Source organism: Pelmatolapia mariae, linkage group LG6, assembly GCF_036321145.2.
Source record: "Pelmatolapia mariae isolate MD_Pm_ZW linkage group LG6, Pm_UMD_F_2, whole genome shotgun sequence".
Taxonomy (NCBI): Eukaryota; Metazoa; Chordata; class Actinopteri; order Cichliformes; family Cichlidae; genus Pelmatolapia; species Pelmatolapia mariae.
The window spans coordinates 18,916,372-18,934,361 of NC_086232.1; the positions used below are offsets into that span (position 1 = coordinate 18,916,372).

The 17,990-nt window shown below is 41.9% G+C and overlaps 1 protein-coding gene across 1 annotated transcript in view; it reads left to right on the plus strand.

Annotated features, from left to right (window-relative positions):
* znf827 (zinc finger protein 827) overlaps positions 1-17,990 on the plus strand; it is a 76,316-nt gene that overhangs the window by 48,861 nt on the left and 9,465 nt on the right. The window contains exons 6-11 of the mRNA XM_063476093.1: positions 307-549; positions 3,390-3,444; positions 3,629-3,729; positions 11,243-11,380; positions 12,519-12,690; positions 14,599-14,765. Of these exons, the coding sequence (XP_063332163.1) occupies positions 307-549; positions 3,390-3,444; positions 3,629-3,729; positions 11,243-11,380; positions 12,519-12,690; positions 14,599-14,765 (876 nt within the window). The remainder of the gene's footprint in view (positions 1-306; positions 550-3,389; positions 3,445-3,628; positions 3,730-11,242; positions 11,381-12,518; positions 12,691-14,598; positions 14,766-17,990) is intronic.

Genomic DNA, 17,990 nt, shown 5'->3' on the forward strand with positions numbered 1-17,990 from the left:
TGAATCATTATGAGGGGTCGTAACTCCAAAACTGACTGGAACCAATGGTTTAATGTAAATGGCGTACTGTATGTTTCTGTTTAATCTTAAAAATTCATTAAGTATGCACTAATGTAGCAAAAATATACAATAATAATTGTAATAATACTGCTAATTCTTCTTATTAAGTTATTGCTCAGGGTTTTCTGTGGTTTCGGTATCACAGTAAGCTAGAGTGAAATCTTTACCTACAAATATTTGGGTGTGCTGGTTGAATCTCTTTGAAGAAACCCTAATAATTGCTCCTTGTTTGCTTATTTTCCACAGAGAACAACAAAGATGCCCAATACCAGAAGGTGAAGGTAAAGGCAGAACCCATGGAGGTGGACCCGCCGCCTGCAGACCTCACCCCACCTGCCTCCCACATGCTAGCCTTCAGCACTTTAGGGGCGAGTGAGAAGAGCGAGCCAATGAGTAACCTCCACGAGACGTTGGCATGCCCCCAGAAAGATCTCTTCTCGCAAGACATATCGGTCAAAATGGCCTCTGAACTATTGTTTAAATTGTCAGGTATGTTACCTCAGGCTGGTCACTCACTGTTTACTGAGCCATAGAAGATCTACAACACACACACACACACACACACACACACACACACACACACACACACACACACACACAGGAGCATCATCTTCTTTTTTTTCTCCCCTCAGTACTCTGGTGTAAACCTTGGACAGTTTGTGATATTTGACCATAAAACCTACATGTTTCCATTTCCATCCTCTGGTGGCTCTGTAGTAAAGTCAGGATGTAATGACTTCCTGCTTTTTACCTGTATGGCCATGAAAGTGACATTGAAGCAGCAGACAGCTGTTTGTATTGCTAGATGAAGACAGAGCACTGACGTGTATTCATGGCCCCCCAGAGAAAAACCAGGTGTGTGCATGTGTGTATGTGTGAGATGAGGTTTGTAGCCCTGGGCTGGGACCCAGGGCTCTATCCAGGCTCTGATTGCGTCTCTTAAATGCCGTACAGAGACACAAGCTTGTGTAAATCTCTTTCTTTTTCCTTTTTTTGCTCGTCTTGCTCTCACACATATTCACAAATTCACACATTGCCAATCGTTCTTTCCCACACACTCTTTCCTGCACACCTTTACACACTCACACAAGGCCCCATGGGGAGTGGTGTCTGCACAAATGCCCCCTCTTCCCTCCTCCCTCCCTCCCTCTCTTTCTTTCATTCTCTCTCTCTCTCTCTCTCTCTCTCTCTCTCTCTCTCTCTCTCTCTCTCTCTCTCTCTCTCTCTCTCTCTCTCTCTCTCTCTCTCTCTCTCTCTCTCTCTCTCTCTCTCTCTCTCCCTCGACTCATTTTCAGACATGCCGGCTCAAGCACACTTGGCTGCACACGCTCTCCCCCTGCACTTCCCCTCCCTCCCTCCTTCCCTCTCTCCCTTTACATTTCTCCCGTGCGGCATCTCCATGGCAACGCGGAAAGAGACCTCTGTCCTTGGCGAGCAGTGTGACGGAATAGGGTGTTTTGGGTAGGGGGTGGGTTTTGGTAGTGGTGGTGGTGGGTTGTAGCAAAGGCGGGGGGTGGCTGAGGATAAGGAGGGTAGGGAGGGCAGCGGGGGTACGGAGTATGCCCACCCAGGGAGGCCAGGCCATCACTAGCCTGGCAACAGCGACGACCGCCCGCCTTAGAACTGGGCTTGAATGTGAGGGGGACTGGAACAGAGTGGGCTGCTGTCACACAATGAGCAATCAATATGAATTACCCAGAGCAGTAGGACCTCAGAGACACATCAGTAGCAAGGTCGCTCTGAACACCGAGATGATTGCAGCTTTGAAATTCACTTCAATGCGTTGCCTTGAAACTCACACATATGGCTCCATTCTCAGGCATTTTGTATAGTGCTCTTTACTACCAAATACTGAAAACCCCATGATCCGTGCGCACATTAGCTGGGCACCTAGTGTCCAACTTGATAATTCTTGCTTTACTTTTAAGAGATTTCCTGTATTGTAGTGCTGAAGGATTCTCAAGGTTTTGATTTTTTTTTTTTTTTTTTAAGGAGGTGAAAAAAAGAAAATCTTTGCTATTTTAAGTACATTTATATTGATATTTCTTATTACTAAACAGTTTCTCGGTGGGAAAAAAATTAATAGCACCTTGCTGTGTTTGTGGGCGGGGGGCTTTTTACAATTTGGGGACAATGGAAACAAAGAGGCAGGCCAATAATGAAAACAAAATAAATATTTGCCAATTTAAAGAGTTTACTTTGTGACCCAGTTCTCATTGTATTAAACTGCCTTCTTACAGATGGGTAAAACATTAGAGGATAAAGCTGAACCATTAACCTCCAACAGTGAGCTGTTACACTGTGGGGGGGCTTTCTGGGTTTACTTGTCCCCTCAGACTGATGTGTAAATGCATAACTTATTCTGTGGTCGCATTGTTGCACTGACGAGGCATTAGCAGGTTCTTACAGCGTGATGGTGCCTGCATCCATTGGGCAAGAGGTGGTCACTGAATGGTTGGTTACATATGGAAGTGTTGTGAGTCACATTCTGTGAACTTTCCATGCAGCACATCTCAATTGAGTTGAACACCCGAGGAAGACTTTGGTGTGGCATGTGTGCATACAGTGTAATACAGTCGAATATTAAACATTCCCATATTTTTCAACCTTCATGTTATTGAAGGTGATTCAGCTCTTGTGCTGTGGTTTGAGTCCATAGGTACAATAGTAGTGGTGTTGATTCAGATACTAAAATGTTGAAAGTTTTTGTTTTTCCCCCCCACATTATCATACAAGAGCATGACCGTACACCAACACATGTGTCATCTGGGTAGGCTAATGCATATCTGGGCAGCCGTGCACATTGTTATTTTTTTATTTATTTTTTTTGTAATGCTTGCAAATTGGTGTTGTTGGGCGAGCTCGTGGCACAAAGGTCAGCAGACCCGCTGGAGAAACTCCCACTAATCCAGATGGCCAGTGGCCTCCCTGCTGGCTGTGGCAAACCTGCACTTTACGTGAGCATAGCTTAACTTGGCAGTCTGGCCATAAGTTCACTTGGCGTTGTCCTGATTGTGTCACAACCAATCAAGAAGGAAAGTTAGGACAGCGCTGTTTAATTATTCATCCGATGGCTTGATCTGTGTGATTCCTCTGAATAGCAGCTCATGTGTCAAACTAAGATTGTCTGGGATGTTGGATAAATCTCTGCACATGTTTCATCTCTGTGTCACTGTCAGACAGCGACTTACGACCCACGGGGCGTTTTAGGAAATTTGCAGACTAACACTGAGCCTAAATCGACAGCTTGTCACCGGTCCCTCAAATTTGAGCACAGTGCTTTGACAGAAAAGATATCTAAACGTATGGTTTATTGTTTTTCTCTCCAGAAAAAGTCAGCAAAGCCAACAACCACAAAGACAGTAACATGGTGGGGATAAACAGGTAAGTCAGTAAATGGACACAGTAAATACACGTTTTTGTTCAATGTCTGACTTCTCTTTTACGCTTTTATTGTTATTTCCATGATCAGTAATTACATTTTTCCACATATGGATTGAATATTGGGTTGGTTTGATGGCCGTGTAAGTAGGCTGTGTGATTTATTTCGTATGTCTCTCCATTTCAGTCCATTTCTGGACGAGTGCTTCAGACAATCACCCTTTAACTCGCGCTCCAAGAGCACTTCGCCCGCAGAGGCCAGCTCCTCTACCAGGGTACCATTCAACGGTGAGACACATGTTACCGACACACACTGTGGGCCAACATCATCAAGGGGAAACACGGACATGTAGATAAAAGTTGAAGATGCGGGATTCGAGTTCTAGTGTTTTCAATGAGACCTAAAGACAAATTTAAAAATAATAATTTATATGGAATTTAAATAATTGATCACTTAAAGAAAAGTAATTTGCTTATTGATCAAGAATGAAAATCATTGTGGCGTCAGCTAAAAAATCAGTGAATTGATCCTGTGTCTGTGTTCTGTTACGAGAGAAACTGGACTAAAAAAAGTCCTCCGCAGCTCGACAAAATATGAGACTTAATTAACTGCCAGCACTCGGTATTGCTGCATCATTCATGGTCTTTAAAGGTTCCAAGTCTTCATGTTGTTCTCACTACAGCTTCGGGAAATAATTGATAATACAGAGTTGCTCATTACCTGCTTTCTTACAATATACAGTATGTCCACAGATTAATACTCTTCGTGTGAATACAGTGCGCGCACGCACACACACACACACACACACACACACACACACACACACACACACACTGTGGTTAAACCCCTCCTCTCACCTTTTCATATATAGAGCTGCTTCAGGCCCTTCTGAACTCTCGCACATTTCCCCAACCTGAAGGCTCTGCTCAGGGCATCCCCTCTCTTCCCCTCTTTCCTGGCATCTCAGAACTTCCCTCCTTGTTCCTTTGGCAGTAAGAGATCCAGAGGTTAATTAGCTTGTGCCAGCTTTGCCTGTCCCTCTGCCAGTTAATGAAAATCTGATTGGCTTCTGGGTGTCAAGAGTGTCCTGAAAGTTAATTCGCCCAGCCCACCTCCCCCTTTCCCTTGTGTGTTTAAGCTTCACATTCAGCCTCTGCTGCCTTTTCTCTCTCTCTGTCTTTTCTCTTTCTTTTACAGTTGTACCATTTCTCTTTCCTCCCTCATTCATTGTGTCCGCGTTTTATTGCGTCTCCATTGCCTTCGATCGGTAAGTTTGCCCACCGCAGCTGTAGGGAGGCAGACCTTTAAACATATTTTCAGTTCATTGGTCAGTGAACTGCCATCTTTTCCCTGCCACTTTGTGCCACCTTTCCTTTATAGCACAGATATCACTGTGCAGTTTTGATCCTGCGTCAGCTGTCAAAGGCATACCTTGAGTCTTTGTTTAGCACTCCTGTGTAATATAATGATTATACATTCCACTGGACTCCACTTTGTTAAATACAAATAACTTTTATAATGTAAGTTATAAAGAGAAGTGTATAGGGGAAGACAGTATTTTCCTGGAAAATGCTGTCATTCAGCTGCTGTGGCCATGAGAAGACAAAAAGGAAAGATGTGCCACAACTTATAAAAGGTGATCAGTGGGTTTTTTTTTTTTTTTTGGGGGGGGGGGGGGGGGGGGGTGGTGTTTGTCTTTAGTTTGCCCACAATCAGAGAGATACCAGAGATGTAAAGTTTTCTGTTTTTCTGTTTTAATTTAGTCTTTTCATAAAAGTCCTCAAATTTTGGTTCTTTTGGGGTTTTTCCCTATAAAAATATGTAAAAACCAATGACCAGAAAATGACAGCTTACCGGTATGAACGAATGTCTTTAATTCTTTTGTTTGTTATTAACATGACTTGGTCTTAAATTTTAATTTTTTAAAATTTATTTTTTAATATTATTTGTCTGAGTGTTTAATCTGATCCAATCAACAGCTAAAATTCCTAAATTAGTTTTTGGGTTTTTTGGGTTTTTTGAAGATGGACTTATTCTGTTTGTAGATCCCAACTTCAAAGTTTCCTTTAACATTCGATTTAGACATACTATGGTCCAGTCACACTATTGGAAAACAGTGGTTAGAGACCGCGTGGTTGCTTCAAAGGTTGGGGCCGAGTCTGTGACGGCTCGCTGTCAGTTGTCATCTTCAGAGCAACTTTGTGGCATCAAAACTGCAAATAAAACCGAGGCAGTCTGCTCTCAGATTGCAATTGAATGAGGTCAAACCAGCTCTTATATCCAATTGCAAACTGTAATACAGTCTTTAACTGTAATAAACACAAAAAAAATAAAAATCACAAAACTGTTGCATGTACATACACAAATTCAGGTTAACCGCTTACATTCAGAGTCCAGCCAGAACATCATAGATTTGAAACAGAAATTCCTCCATAGACAGTGATGTACTTGCTACAAGATGGCGACTTAACTGCAAAATGATACCTGCACTCTGCAACCTTACTTATATAGGAATGTAACCAGCTGAATCGATTCCCTCTGTTGGAAGGAGATGAGTTGCGCCTGAGCGTGCAGTCTGATTCAGATTAATTGCAACATGTTCGTAATCTGTCTGCATTTATAAATTAAAAGGAAGTTACTTGCAAACCTCCAATCTGTCTGAGTTATTGCATCCGGTTCAAGTTGACCACAGCTGTTTGATACAGGTTGCCTCTCACCAGGCAACCCATGCAGTCGCGTCGCAATCCAAAGTCATTATCCAGACTTGTAAGGAGGTAACTGAGCCTTTAAAGAGCTAGTTGATATCTTATTTGATGTCAGTGTAAGATAAAGAGTTTTCTATAAAAACCTGCATTTTCAATTTCACGTGTGCGTGCGTGCAGTTTATCCAAACCAGTTAAAATTTCACTTGATCATTTTTAATCAGTATAGATCCTCCGGCTTAATATATAGTGTTCAAAAATTAAGGACTACACTAAAGCACACTTGAAATAATCAAGTTGAAAATTATGATGGACAAAAGACCGGATTCAAAATTACACCAAAAATCAAAATTAAATTGTTCTAGTATTTTATTTTATTTATTTTTTTTAATGGCTGCACTATTGTTGTCATCTACAAACTACACTTTAATTTGTCCGTCCACCCCCCACCCCCTGGAAAAACAAACAAAAAAAATCCATAAAAGAACTTAAAACCAGACAGTGAACTGCATAACAGGCGACATAACGGCTTCAGCAGAGCGTCTGTAACACAAAAATGCTCTCCATTATGAAGCAGCTAATGGAGCAGCTATCATGCAGAGATGAAGCTGAAAAGTGTGAGCATTTCCCTTTAAGCAAGAAAGAGAGAATAAATGAGTAGGAGTTAGTGTGATACCAGTGTGACTTGAGGAGTTCGCTGTCTCCTCCCTCCAGTCTGGGGTGTAACACAATCCTTCATTTCTTGTTTGCGTCCCTCTCTTCTGCTCTAATAGCACTAATTAAACCATTAACCACTTGAAGGCCCCTACATCCTAATTGGCTTAATCATCAGTGTGTATGCCGGGTCATGGCCTTGAGCCTCTGCTGTCTGGATTCTCATCACCCTGTGTGACCAAAACCATCCCCGAGTCTCACTTGTGTGAGTCAGGACAAGTTAATGCTTTCATGGGGTATACTTTAGCTTTAAGACCTAATAAATAAATATATTAGGATTTGTATAATAGGTCACAAACTGCGAATGAGTTTAAAAACCGATAGATGCAGGTAGATTCCAGCTAATGCAGGATATCACCTTGAGGACTTTTACTGTGTGTTTATGTGTTTACGCGTGTGAAGAAACACAGAGTCGCACCCCACCTTTGCTCGTTATTAACGTCACTAATGGTAGGTGTTGCTTGACACCGGCCTGCATGCATTTACCATCGTATTCCAGCCTCGCTCATCCTTCTCTGCAGCAGAGCGGTGAACGGGAAACAAGTATGATTACACATGTTCTGCCCTTTTTTTTTTTATTGATTAAAGGGAATCAAATTCAAAATGTGTTTCATGTTGTTTCAACATGTGACACCTTGCCTTTAATTCTATTTCTAATTAGTTTAAAAAAAAAAAGGTCCAAACGAGTTCCAGACTGTGGTTTTAATCTATTTTTTACTTGCAGTCCCAAACCCAAATCTTGAATCAAGTTTTATAAGAAAAGTAATTGTTTTGATAGAATTCTGTATCTGTTGTCTGGATGCATCTATTGTCTGGATTCCTAGCCGACACTTATTTCTCTGCAGAAAAAGTTGAGCTGACTGTGCGTGATCTTGCTTTGACAGTTCCGAAACTCTGCGAGGAGACGGTGTGACGCAGATGACAGAACATAAACAAAGATATGCTAGATAAATTCAGTAGTTTGCATATGGAGGCTAGAGAGGCGATTTTTAAATACGTGAAGCTGTGTGAGTCACTGCAGCAGCAGTGAAATGTCCTTTCACACCAACATCTGTTCTTTACCACTTGCCACTAAACATGCCCCCAAAATGCCACAAAACAATCTTTGCTTTTTTTCCCTCATTGTGGTATTCAAACCCACACGAGTAGCTCATCGGCTGGCTAGACGGTATGTTTTAGGACAGCCTTTAAAAAAAAAAAAAATTGTGATAGCGAGCGGTTGTTAAATATCAACAGTGGACTGAAGTGCACTGATTTCCATCTGCAAAGAATCTAACTCTGAGCTAGTGGGAGGAATGAGCAGCATTTTTTCCTTTTCCTTATCGTCATTTAAAAAAAGAGACTAAAGAATTTTTAAAGATGCCTTTTTCACCTTTTAATGTCTTGCCCATAGAAGGTTTTGGCCAAGGCTACCTGTGTAGCCTGTTCCCTGAACAACATAGACATTTGTATATAAAATTTCTGCCTTCATTCATGGTAGTTGTACACCACAATGGGGTAAAAAAAAGTGCTACATGCTTTTGCGCTTGTGAATTACTCCTTGCTCTATTCATATGGTGGGGGTTAGTTCAAAGCTGTAACTTCTATTCTTCAGCGTCTGTCAAAGCATGTGAAAATGCTCAGTGTTATTCTTTTTATGTCTTTCCTTCCATCCTCTCCCAAATGAAAGGGGTGAAATACAGCGAGGAGAGTTACAGTGGTGTGCTTGTGCTGCAGGCTTCAGAGCAAAGGACTTGTGCTTGCCGTTGACATTAAGAATGCATTTAGACTGCATCCCACCTGCAGGCTAAACAACGAGCATCTGTCAAATGGTGGCAGACAGGTTTCACTCTCGTGGGTTAGCAAATTAGCCCGCGGTGTATCAGTCGTTCTGCTGTTCAGATGAAGGGAATTAAGACTTTTTCATATTTATATGCCTGAAAATGTTTTGATTTTGGGGCATATTTTCTCAAACAAGCCTTTTTTACCGTCCAAGCTTTTGGCTGTCGAACAGATTTTAACTTACCATGATCAAAAACGTGAACACAGATTATAATTAAAATGCATTCGTAAAGAAGGAACTAACAAAACATAATGTCACCTTTCTGTTTCATTTGCCCCGTTTCTTGTCCTGGTGGGTGGTGGGTAGGCACACACAGGCGCCTTTATGAATGTGAAACTATGTAAAATTATTACATTAGATTAGAAAACATTTATGTACCCTTTTAAGAGTCAAATACTGTGACCACCCCTGCTTAACACACCTTTTGCAGGCTGTAAGTGTCGTGTAGTATCTGGCCCCAAGATGGTTGCAGCAAATCCTTTTAATTCAATTCAGTTCAAGTTTATTTATATTGTGCCAATTCTTAACAATTGCCTCAAGGTGCTTTACACTGTAAGGTAAAGACCCTACAGTATTATGGAGAAAAAAAAACCATGAGCGAGCATTTGGCAACAGTGGGAAGATAAAACTTCTTTTTAACAGGAAGGAACCTCCAGCAGAACCAGGCTTGGTGACAGCTATCCTTCACATCTGGTTAGAGCATAAGCCTATTGCAGCATAACTATCCAGACCTGACTATAAGCTTTATCAAAAAAGAAACTTTTAAGCCTAATCCTACAAGTAGAGAGGGTGTCTGTCTCCCAAATCCACCCTGGGAGTTGGTTCTACAGGCGAGTGACCTGATAGCTGAAGGCTCTGCCTCCCATTTTACTTTCAAAAACTCTTTGAATTACAACCAAGCTGAAGGTCTGAGAGCGAAGTGCTCTGTTAGGATAAGTCTTTAAGATATGACAGCGCCTGATTTTTCAAGACTTTATATGTGAGGAGAAGGATTTTAAATTAAATTCTGGATTTAACAGGGAGCCAGTGTAAGACGTTTGAGTTGGAGCGCCCATTGTTGGACTCGGCTGAGTCTTGTTCAAGCGTGTCCCCTTTAAAGCACCTTGAGGCAACTGTTTTTGTTATTTGGAGCTATATAAATCAAATTGCATTGAATTAAATTTTATTAAAAGCCTGTCAACAACACACTTTAAGCTGTCAAGAGATTTTTTTTTATTTTTTTTTAACCCAGTTGTCGCGCCATGGTCACTTGGTCACTGTTAAAGTTGAGAAACTTTGACTCTTATCTGATGACTCTTAGGGACATGGGCCATGTTTTGGAGCTGCTGCTGTACCCAGAGAATATATGGGCCAAGAATTTTGGTTTTGTGCATTTAGTCTGTGTTTATGCACGCGATACATGTGTGTGTGTGTGTGTGTGTGTGTATGTATGTGTATATATATGTATATATGTATATATGTATGTATATATGTATGTATGTATATATGTATGTATATATGTATATGTATATGTATATATATATATATATATATATATATATATATTATTTTTTTATTTTTTTTTATTTTTTTTAGTTGTCATGTTATAAACTGATGGTTTCAAGACTGAATTTTGGCTGATGTGTTCCTGCTTTTGCTCTATATGTGGATTCTTCTCTTGGATGCAAGCCAGCTCAGATGTAGTTGTTACTACAAACTGCATTCAAAAAGCTTCCTGTACCACAGTCTGGATATTCACTTTTAAATATGCAATTATAAGGATAATTCAGTTCTTTACACTAGATCATGTTTCCTGCATTCAGTAAATTGACCTGCAGAACCAGCCTTTCCCTAAAGGTTTAATATATCTCAGACCATGACACATGCTGCTGTTATGAAATATCCAACATTGTTTGCTTCACTGTGGAGTGAGCATAATGTTTTGGCTCATCAGGGTAAATTTCAGGACGGCTTAGATTATGTCAGCTGGATGCAGGACGGCAAGAAATGGCTGGCATTGCTCTGTCCACTGTTCAAAAATAAACCTTAAATATTTAAATTCACTAACAAGTATGAAAATTGCAGTGTACACGCAAGATGTCCTTTTACTGCTGCTGTTTATCCTGCTGGGCTGCTGTTATTACTTTCTGCCTGTCCTGTGAAAAAACGGCCTGGCTGCTAGGTCAATAATTATTAGATGCTGTCCTCAAAGAAAGCAAAGAAGCAGATTTCTTCAAATGTGAAAATATTTCTCAACGAAAATATGAACGGACGAGTGCGCCTGCTTCACTGGTCTGAGGAGGGAAGTAACTGGGGCATCGTAGCGGACTAATGTTGGAGCCTCATATCCCACCTGACAACAGATTATTGAATAAAAGGAAAATGCTTAAAACAGACGAGGAAAGCGAAGGTTACCCAATAATCCAGAGAACACGGTGGTTAGTAGAAGCTCACTTAGCACAGCAGTGCATGTAGAGCGTAAGTAACTTTGGCTGAGTTACAGCAGTCTGCAGTCGTTTCTGTAGCCGGCAGCGATTGATGGGAACGGTTTTCTCCGTGTGTGTGTGCGCGTGTGTGTTCTAGACTCGGAAAAGGATGACGGAGAGCTGGGAAATGGGATCGCCCAGTGGAGATTAAACGAACAGCTCTTCCCCTGTCCCATTTGTGGCAAGGTGTTTGGTCGACAGCAGACCCTTTCCAGACACCTCTCCCTGCACACAGGTAAGTCACCGCCAGCATGCTATGACGTCTTCTCCGTTCATGTGCAGGCATTAGGTATTCACCTGTGTTGTTGATGCTGCCCACAGTAAATAAATAAGGTTGACTAGACTAGATTACCCTTCCTTTAAAGAGATTACTACCATGATTAGTCTCACTGGGAAAACTGCCCGTCTAATTACCCAGCTAGAAGGATGCCACGGAGTATACACACACATGCACACACACCCCAGTAATTCTGATCCTGCTACGATTGGTTAGCTCTTTCACTTTCTCTCTGGGAGTCTGCCTCACTCCCTTGTGTCCTGATTACCCTGTGTTTTTCAGACTCAGCCCTCTTTTGCACCCCATCGATTCATTCTACCCCATCGCCGTCTTCCACAGCTCTTCACTCTCCTCATTCCTTATTGGTTAAAAATGAATTAATAAATAAATAAAATGATTCTCCTGTTTGTAAAGTTTTTGTCTGTTCAGGATTAGTAATGAATAACTATACACACACAAAGTGCACAAATGGAGACTAGTGTACAAAATGCCCCCACACAATTGGACATGCTCTCACATTCAGCGTGCACACACTACACGACATGCACGCTCACCATCTGAGAGTGTTGGCTGTGAACAGCTTGGCCACACCACAGAGAGCAGAAGCAGGGGCATATGTCAGTGTGATGGTCTTTTTGGTTTCCCCGGCGACATAAAGGTTGCCTGGCTTCGTGTCCTTGGGGCAAATGGTGTATGTGCGCGCGCGCATGTGTGTGTGTCTTTGTGTAAGCATGTGTGTGTTTGAGCTGGATGTGCTGTTATGTTAATTTGTTTTCAGATAAAGAGAAGTGTGTTTTTGCGTGGATTTCAATTATTGGGAGATGATGTTCATGTATGCCTGTTGTGTTTTTTTGTTTGTTTGTTTGGTTGGTTTTTTTAAACATTTTGTGGCATCTACAGGTGTTTCCCAGAAATCTGGGGATCAGGTTTACAGTTGGGGTCGGGCGAAGGTGAGGCAGGGTTAAGCATTAAGTAATTAGGTTCAGGCTTGCTTTAAAAGCTCAGAGGCTGAGCACAACTTAATGAAATATCATCTGAGGTGATGTTTACAGTAACCCAGGGTCGTGTGTGTCTGTGTGTGTGTGTTTCCTTGCAGAAGAGAGGAAGTACAAGTGTCACCTGTGTCCTTATGCAGCCAAGTGCAGGGCTAACCTCAATCAGCACCTGACCATCCACTCTGTCAAGCTGGTCAACACAGATGCTGAGCAGATTGTCAGCGCTGTTACAGCCGACTCCACCGAGCGCAAGAACTGCCCGTACTACTACAGGTAGTGATAAGTGACCACGTGTTACCACCACACCTGCTGAGGACATCTCAAGCCAGTACCACATAGTGGATTTAGGCTTTTTAAAAAATATATATATATTTATTTCTCTGATGCACAATTACACCCTCTCTCTGCCACTGCTACATGTTAAAAGTTTGTTTTCATTTTATCTGAAACATGCTCGTTCGCCTTCTTGCTAAAAGTTCAGATGAGGAGATGAAGTAGATCTGCTCTTGGCTCTGTGCTTTTCACATGAACCAAGACCCAGTGAACAGTTGTGCAAAAGTCCCACATTTCCTTATGTTTTGCTGGGAAGCTGAGAAATGAGTGATGCAGAAATATGTTAGCGATACATGGAAATACAGTATAAAAAACAAAACACAGTTTGAAATTCTAACAAGCTTGAGAAAGTCGATATTTGGTGTGACCACCTTTATTCTTCAAAACAGCCTGAACTCTCTTAGCAAGTTTTCCTCTAACTTCTTTAAGTAGTCTTCAGGATTAGTTCTCCAGGTTTCTTGAAGGACATTCAAAGCTCTTCTCTGGATGTTGGCTGCCTTTTGTTCTTTTCTCTGTCAAGATGATCCCACACTGCTTCAGTAATGTCGCGTTCTGGGCTCTGGGGAGGCCAATCCATGACTGATGGTGTTCCACTGCATGTGTGTTTGTGTTTTGTTTTTAAATCCAGGATGCTGGACACTTTCCTGTGCTCACAATTCCGTCATTTTTCACAAGATCCCCAACAACCCTGGCTGAAATGCAGCCCCAAACCATGACACAGTGTCCACGGTGTTTTACAGATGACTGTAAACACTCAGTTGTTGTATTTTTCAGTCTAATTCATGTGTAATGTGGAACACTTCAGCTTTTTCTCTTCCTTAAGAATGACTTCTTGACAGCCAACCTTCCACTGAGACCATTTGTGATGGAGCTTCAGTGAACAGTAGATGGATATCAGCTAAAGGGCCAGATGCATCTGTCTGGTCCTGTGTGTCAGGTCTTTGCTGTTTTTGTTTGTTTTTCTATTTTTTATGGATCTTTTATGGATGTCTAAAATTGCTGCCCTTAAATCAATTTATGATTGATAGTTTTTATTTGTTTTGTTTTGTTTGTTAGCCCTGCTATCTTCTTTTCTCCTCCTTGTCCAGTTTTTTAAAAAAAATTTAAGGACATACTGGACACCAAATCAAGAATCGAGCTTTTGGGGAATCATCTTGTTGGTATAAAAATTGTCTTTTTTGCATTTTTGTAGATTCAACTATTTGTGTGACAGGCTGCTAGTTAGGACCTGAATCAAGTATTTAAAATTGGTTCATCCCTTCAGTTAGGTGCCCTTTTTCTAATTAATTAATTTGTTTTTTTGCTATTGCACAACAATTTAAAATAAATGAAAATAGGTCTTGTTCCTTGGAAGCAAAACATAAAGAAACCAGGGAGGGCTCAAAACTTTTGCAGAGTACTGTAGCTTAGCACAAAGAGTGGCGTGGCTTTTTTGGAAGACAACAAACAAATAAACTAAATTGTGGGGTTTTTATTGTATATATTAAAATAAACAGTTACTCTCTTCTTGTAAAACAGCTTGGATTTTGATTTGTGAGCAGCTTGGTTGAACAAACAGAGTTTAGCTAATCATCTCCTCTTTCTGTAAATGTCTGCAAAAAAATCTAACTGGATGAATTTCCAAGATGTTACTGGACACTTTAATGTGTCCAATGTCTTTTAAAATAGGTCAGTTGCACTATTTCTGAATTGTATGTTATCTTCAGCAGTCTTTATCACATTGAGAGGAATGTAGCTACAACATACCATTTGGCAGTTCTTGCAGGGAAAATCTAACACTGAAGCGGCCCGTCGGCCTCCTCTCATTCTCACCCTCTTCCTCCTTCTTCCTCTCTGTTCTCTGTCCAGCTGCCATGTGTGTGGTTTCCAGACGGAGCTGAATGCCCAGTTTGTCAGCCACATGTCGCTCCATGTGGACAAGGAGCAGTGGATGTTCTCGCTCTGCTGCAGCGTCTGTGACTATGTGTGCATGGAGGAGACCGACATGAGGAACCACATCAGCACTGGGCACGCAGGTACAGATAGCTGGCCTGACTTTTGGTGATGACAGCACTGATGAGAGAGTCTTTGATTTTTTTTTTTGTTTGTTTGTTTGTATGTGTATTGTTGGAGTGAGCTGATGATCAGTTTGTGGAAGGAAATGTTAGGAAAGTTCTGCAAAAAAAAGAAAAAAGGATCCGCTCCAACTCATCAGCAAAGCATCAAATATTCACACAATTTGCTTTTTGTTTTTTTTTTTCTGTTTTTCCTAAACAGAAAAAGCAAACCCTCTGGCGAGGCTGAAATATTAGACTTTACTGTTTCAGCACCCTGCTCTGTCTCATTAGCTGTTGGAAGGCTAATGTTAGCTGTGTGTTAGCATACTGCTGCCACGTTACTCGCAGCTTTTTGAATGATTCACATTTCACCGTTTCCCTCCTCGTCTGCTCTCCTCGCATCTTAGTCCCACCCACAAGAGGACGCAAGGAGACAAGGAGTCCAGGCAAAAAGCGTCCTTGAATCTGAACCTCATTTTTAAAGTGACTGGTTATGTGTGACATGTGGCAGAGATGCATGGCCTGCCCACTGTTACACTGTTACAGCCTACTGTTGGATAGCAGATGTCAGATGAGACTAGCGGCGTTCAGGAAGAACTTTTATATTTCAACTTAATAACTCAACATTTCATGTTATTTTCTTATTATTTTGTATCTTAGGATGTTAATTGTATTTAATTAAAAAAGAAACACACTTTTGGCTTCTGAATGGCAAAAAAAAATGACTTGAATTGATGAATTTCTTTTCAGCAGCAGAAACAAGCTTCTCATAGATGCATTTAATGGATAAGGAGGAAGACTTAGTTGTAGAGTCCTCCTCATACCATGGGCCAGATTTACTAAAGAGGGGGGGAGGCGCTATACTCCTGTGGTTAGTTTTACGGGTGATTTACAGATGTTGCGCTCTAAATCAGTCGCTTCGTTTTTTGAATATCGAGCGCGAAACATGTCTTTTTTCCATCTTAAACGTTGGTGTAATTGGCAGTAAATCAGTTTTTGTGCATGATTTAAATATTCCCCTCCAGATATTATAGAAAGGAACTAATAGAAATACAAATAAAATACACACACTCTTGTTGCTGCGCTCTCTTTTGTAAATACGGTCAGTATTTTTTTTTTTTTTTTTTTTTTTTTTTTACACCCAATTTGGTGTAAAACGTATAGGTGTTATCTGTGTCTCACGCCTCTGTAATATGTCATGGGTGCAAACGGTACCACAGAGGATACATCTGCGCACCCTCAATCAGGCCTCCTGTCTTCGTTCCTGCCTCCTCTCAGTGCGTTCTAGGAAACGATAGATGCTTCAGAATGGCACACTGAGATGATTTCCAGGTCACAGGTAGGAGGAGATGAGGAGTCACGTAAACTCGATGGAGAACTGTTTCCCGTATGGGCGGGACTTAACCGCACGTCTTTTAATCTCCTTTCCGCTCGCTGTTGTTTCTGCGGGTCCTCAGACCTGTTCTGCAAAAGTACCCGATTCAGCTCCCGCAGAAAAAGAGATTTATGGAGTTATTTTCAAAATTACTCTCGCATGGAAGAGTGGGTGGTAGCTTACACATTGTGGCTCTTGTTCGCAGCTCAGAATATAAATACAGTGCGGTATTTGGACAGTGACACATTTTCTATTATTTTGGCTCTGCACTCCAACACATGGAGTTTAAATTTAAACAACGGGTGAGGTTAAAGAGCTCTCCCCCCCTTAGCAGCGCAGATAGTGCGAGCAGGGCAATCGTAGGGCTCCTCCTCTGCTCACCTTGTCTGTATGTGAACAACTTAAAGATAAAGTGCTCGGTAATAAGCATTTGAGTTGGATGGTGTATGTGCATTTTGTGAACAGATATCAAATTTGAGAGAAATAAAAAGCATAATCACAGCAATATAAACTCTGCCACTGTTTAAATATTTATGGGCTGCTTTTGTGTAATAAAAGGAAATCACTATGGGCTGTTTTAAGCAAAAACATCTTAATGTAACCCTTGATAAAAACACATTTCAGAGGACAGAGGGAAAGACGAGCGGCAGAGCTGGGTTTCATAAACAAGCCTCCTCCAATCGACCTTCTTTGGACTTTTAAAGCTGCTGGTCTGAACCTCTGGTGGTCGATATGACTGTTTTTGTCTAAAACAGCTTTGTCCAGTTTATTGCTGACGTTGTGCTCCTCTGCTAGTGCTCCTTGTTTGTGTGTGTGTGTGTGTGTGTGTGTGTGTATGTGTCTGTGTTTGCTCCTTATGTGTGGGTGGGAGGGTGGGATTGTCCGGCCCAGACAGCTGAGGGGTCTTTCAGAGGCCACGGCGGCCTTGTTTATCTGAGAAGGTTGGCCCTTATCGTGCCTGAGGGGGGGAAAATCAATAGGCCTCGGGTCCTTTTGGAGACGAGCTGGGTTTACGATGCCACTTTGGCCATCTTTTAAGTCTCTCAGCGTCTCTTGGCATTTATCTCAGCTTCGCACAAGATGGACACCAGTGGCAAACGCACAAACGGTGGCGGGAGGGGGTACGAGCGACTTCAACTGTAGAAACGTGCATCCCGCCTTCTTTCGTGAGGACGTTTTAATGATTTGTCAAAGGTCCTGCCCATTTTTGGTGAAGTGTCAAAACTTCAGGTGGCCGGAGAGGGTGGGCTCGGCAGCCTGTCAGATGCGTGGACACGCCCAAGCGTGAGATGGCAGAGAGCTCAGCGGGTGTTCGAGCTGACCCCCTCCAGTGAAGTTTGCAGTGAGTGGGGGGTGGCGGGGGCTTGTGTGGGTGGGATTTCATAAGAAGGGAGGAGTGAAAATTTGCCTCTTTATTTCTCTTTATCATAAATGTTGCTGGACAGTCACAGAAAAGTTATTCTGTGAAAGAAAATTAAATATTTCTCAGTCTCTCAAAAGTGTGTTTTAAGGTCGAGTCTCAGTGGCTCAGGGCAGCCCCCCCCCCCCCCGCTGGCGTCTTTTGCCATTAGCCTTTGGGATATTATAAGAGAAGGCCAGCAGATGATAAATACTGCAGCAAAGGAGACAGAGGCACGCTGTATTTAAAAGCTGCTGAGACCGTGCTGTGAATGACCCTGGTATATTTAGATTTGATTGAAGGCGCTTCGTCATCTTGTGATACCAGGCGGGGGAAGACGCATGTGCGCTGCATGTGCACATTCCTGTACATTTTATGCTTTTGTGTGTTTGTGTGTGTGTGTGTGTGTGTGTGTACTAGACTGTTATTA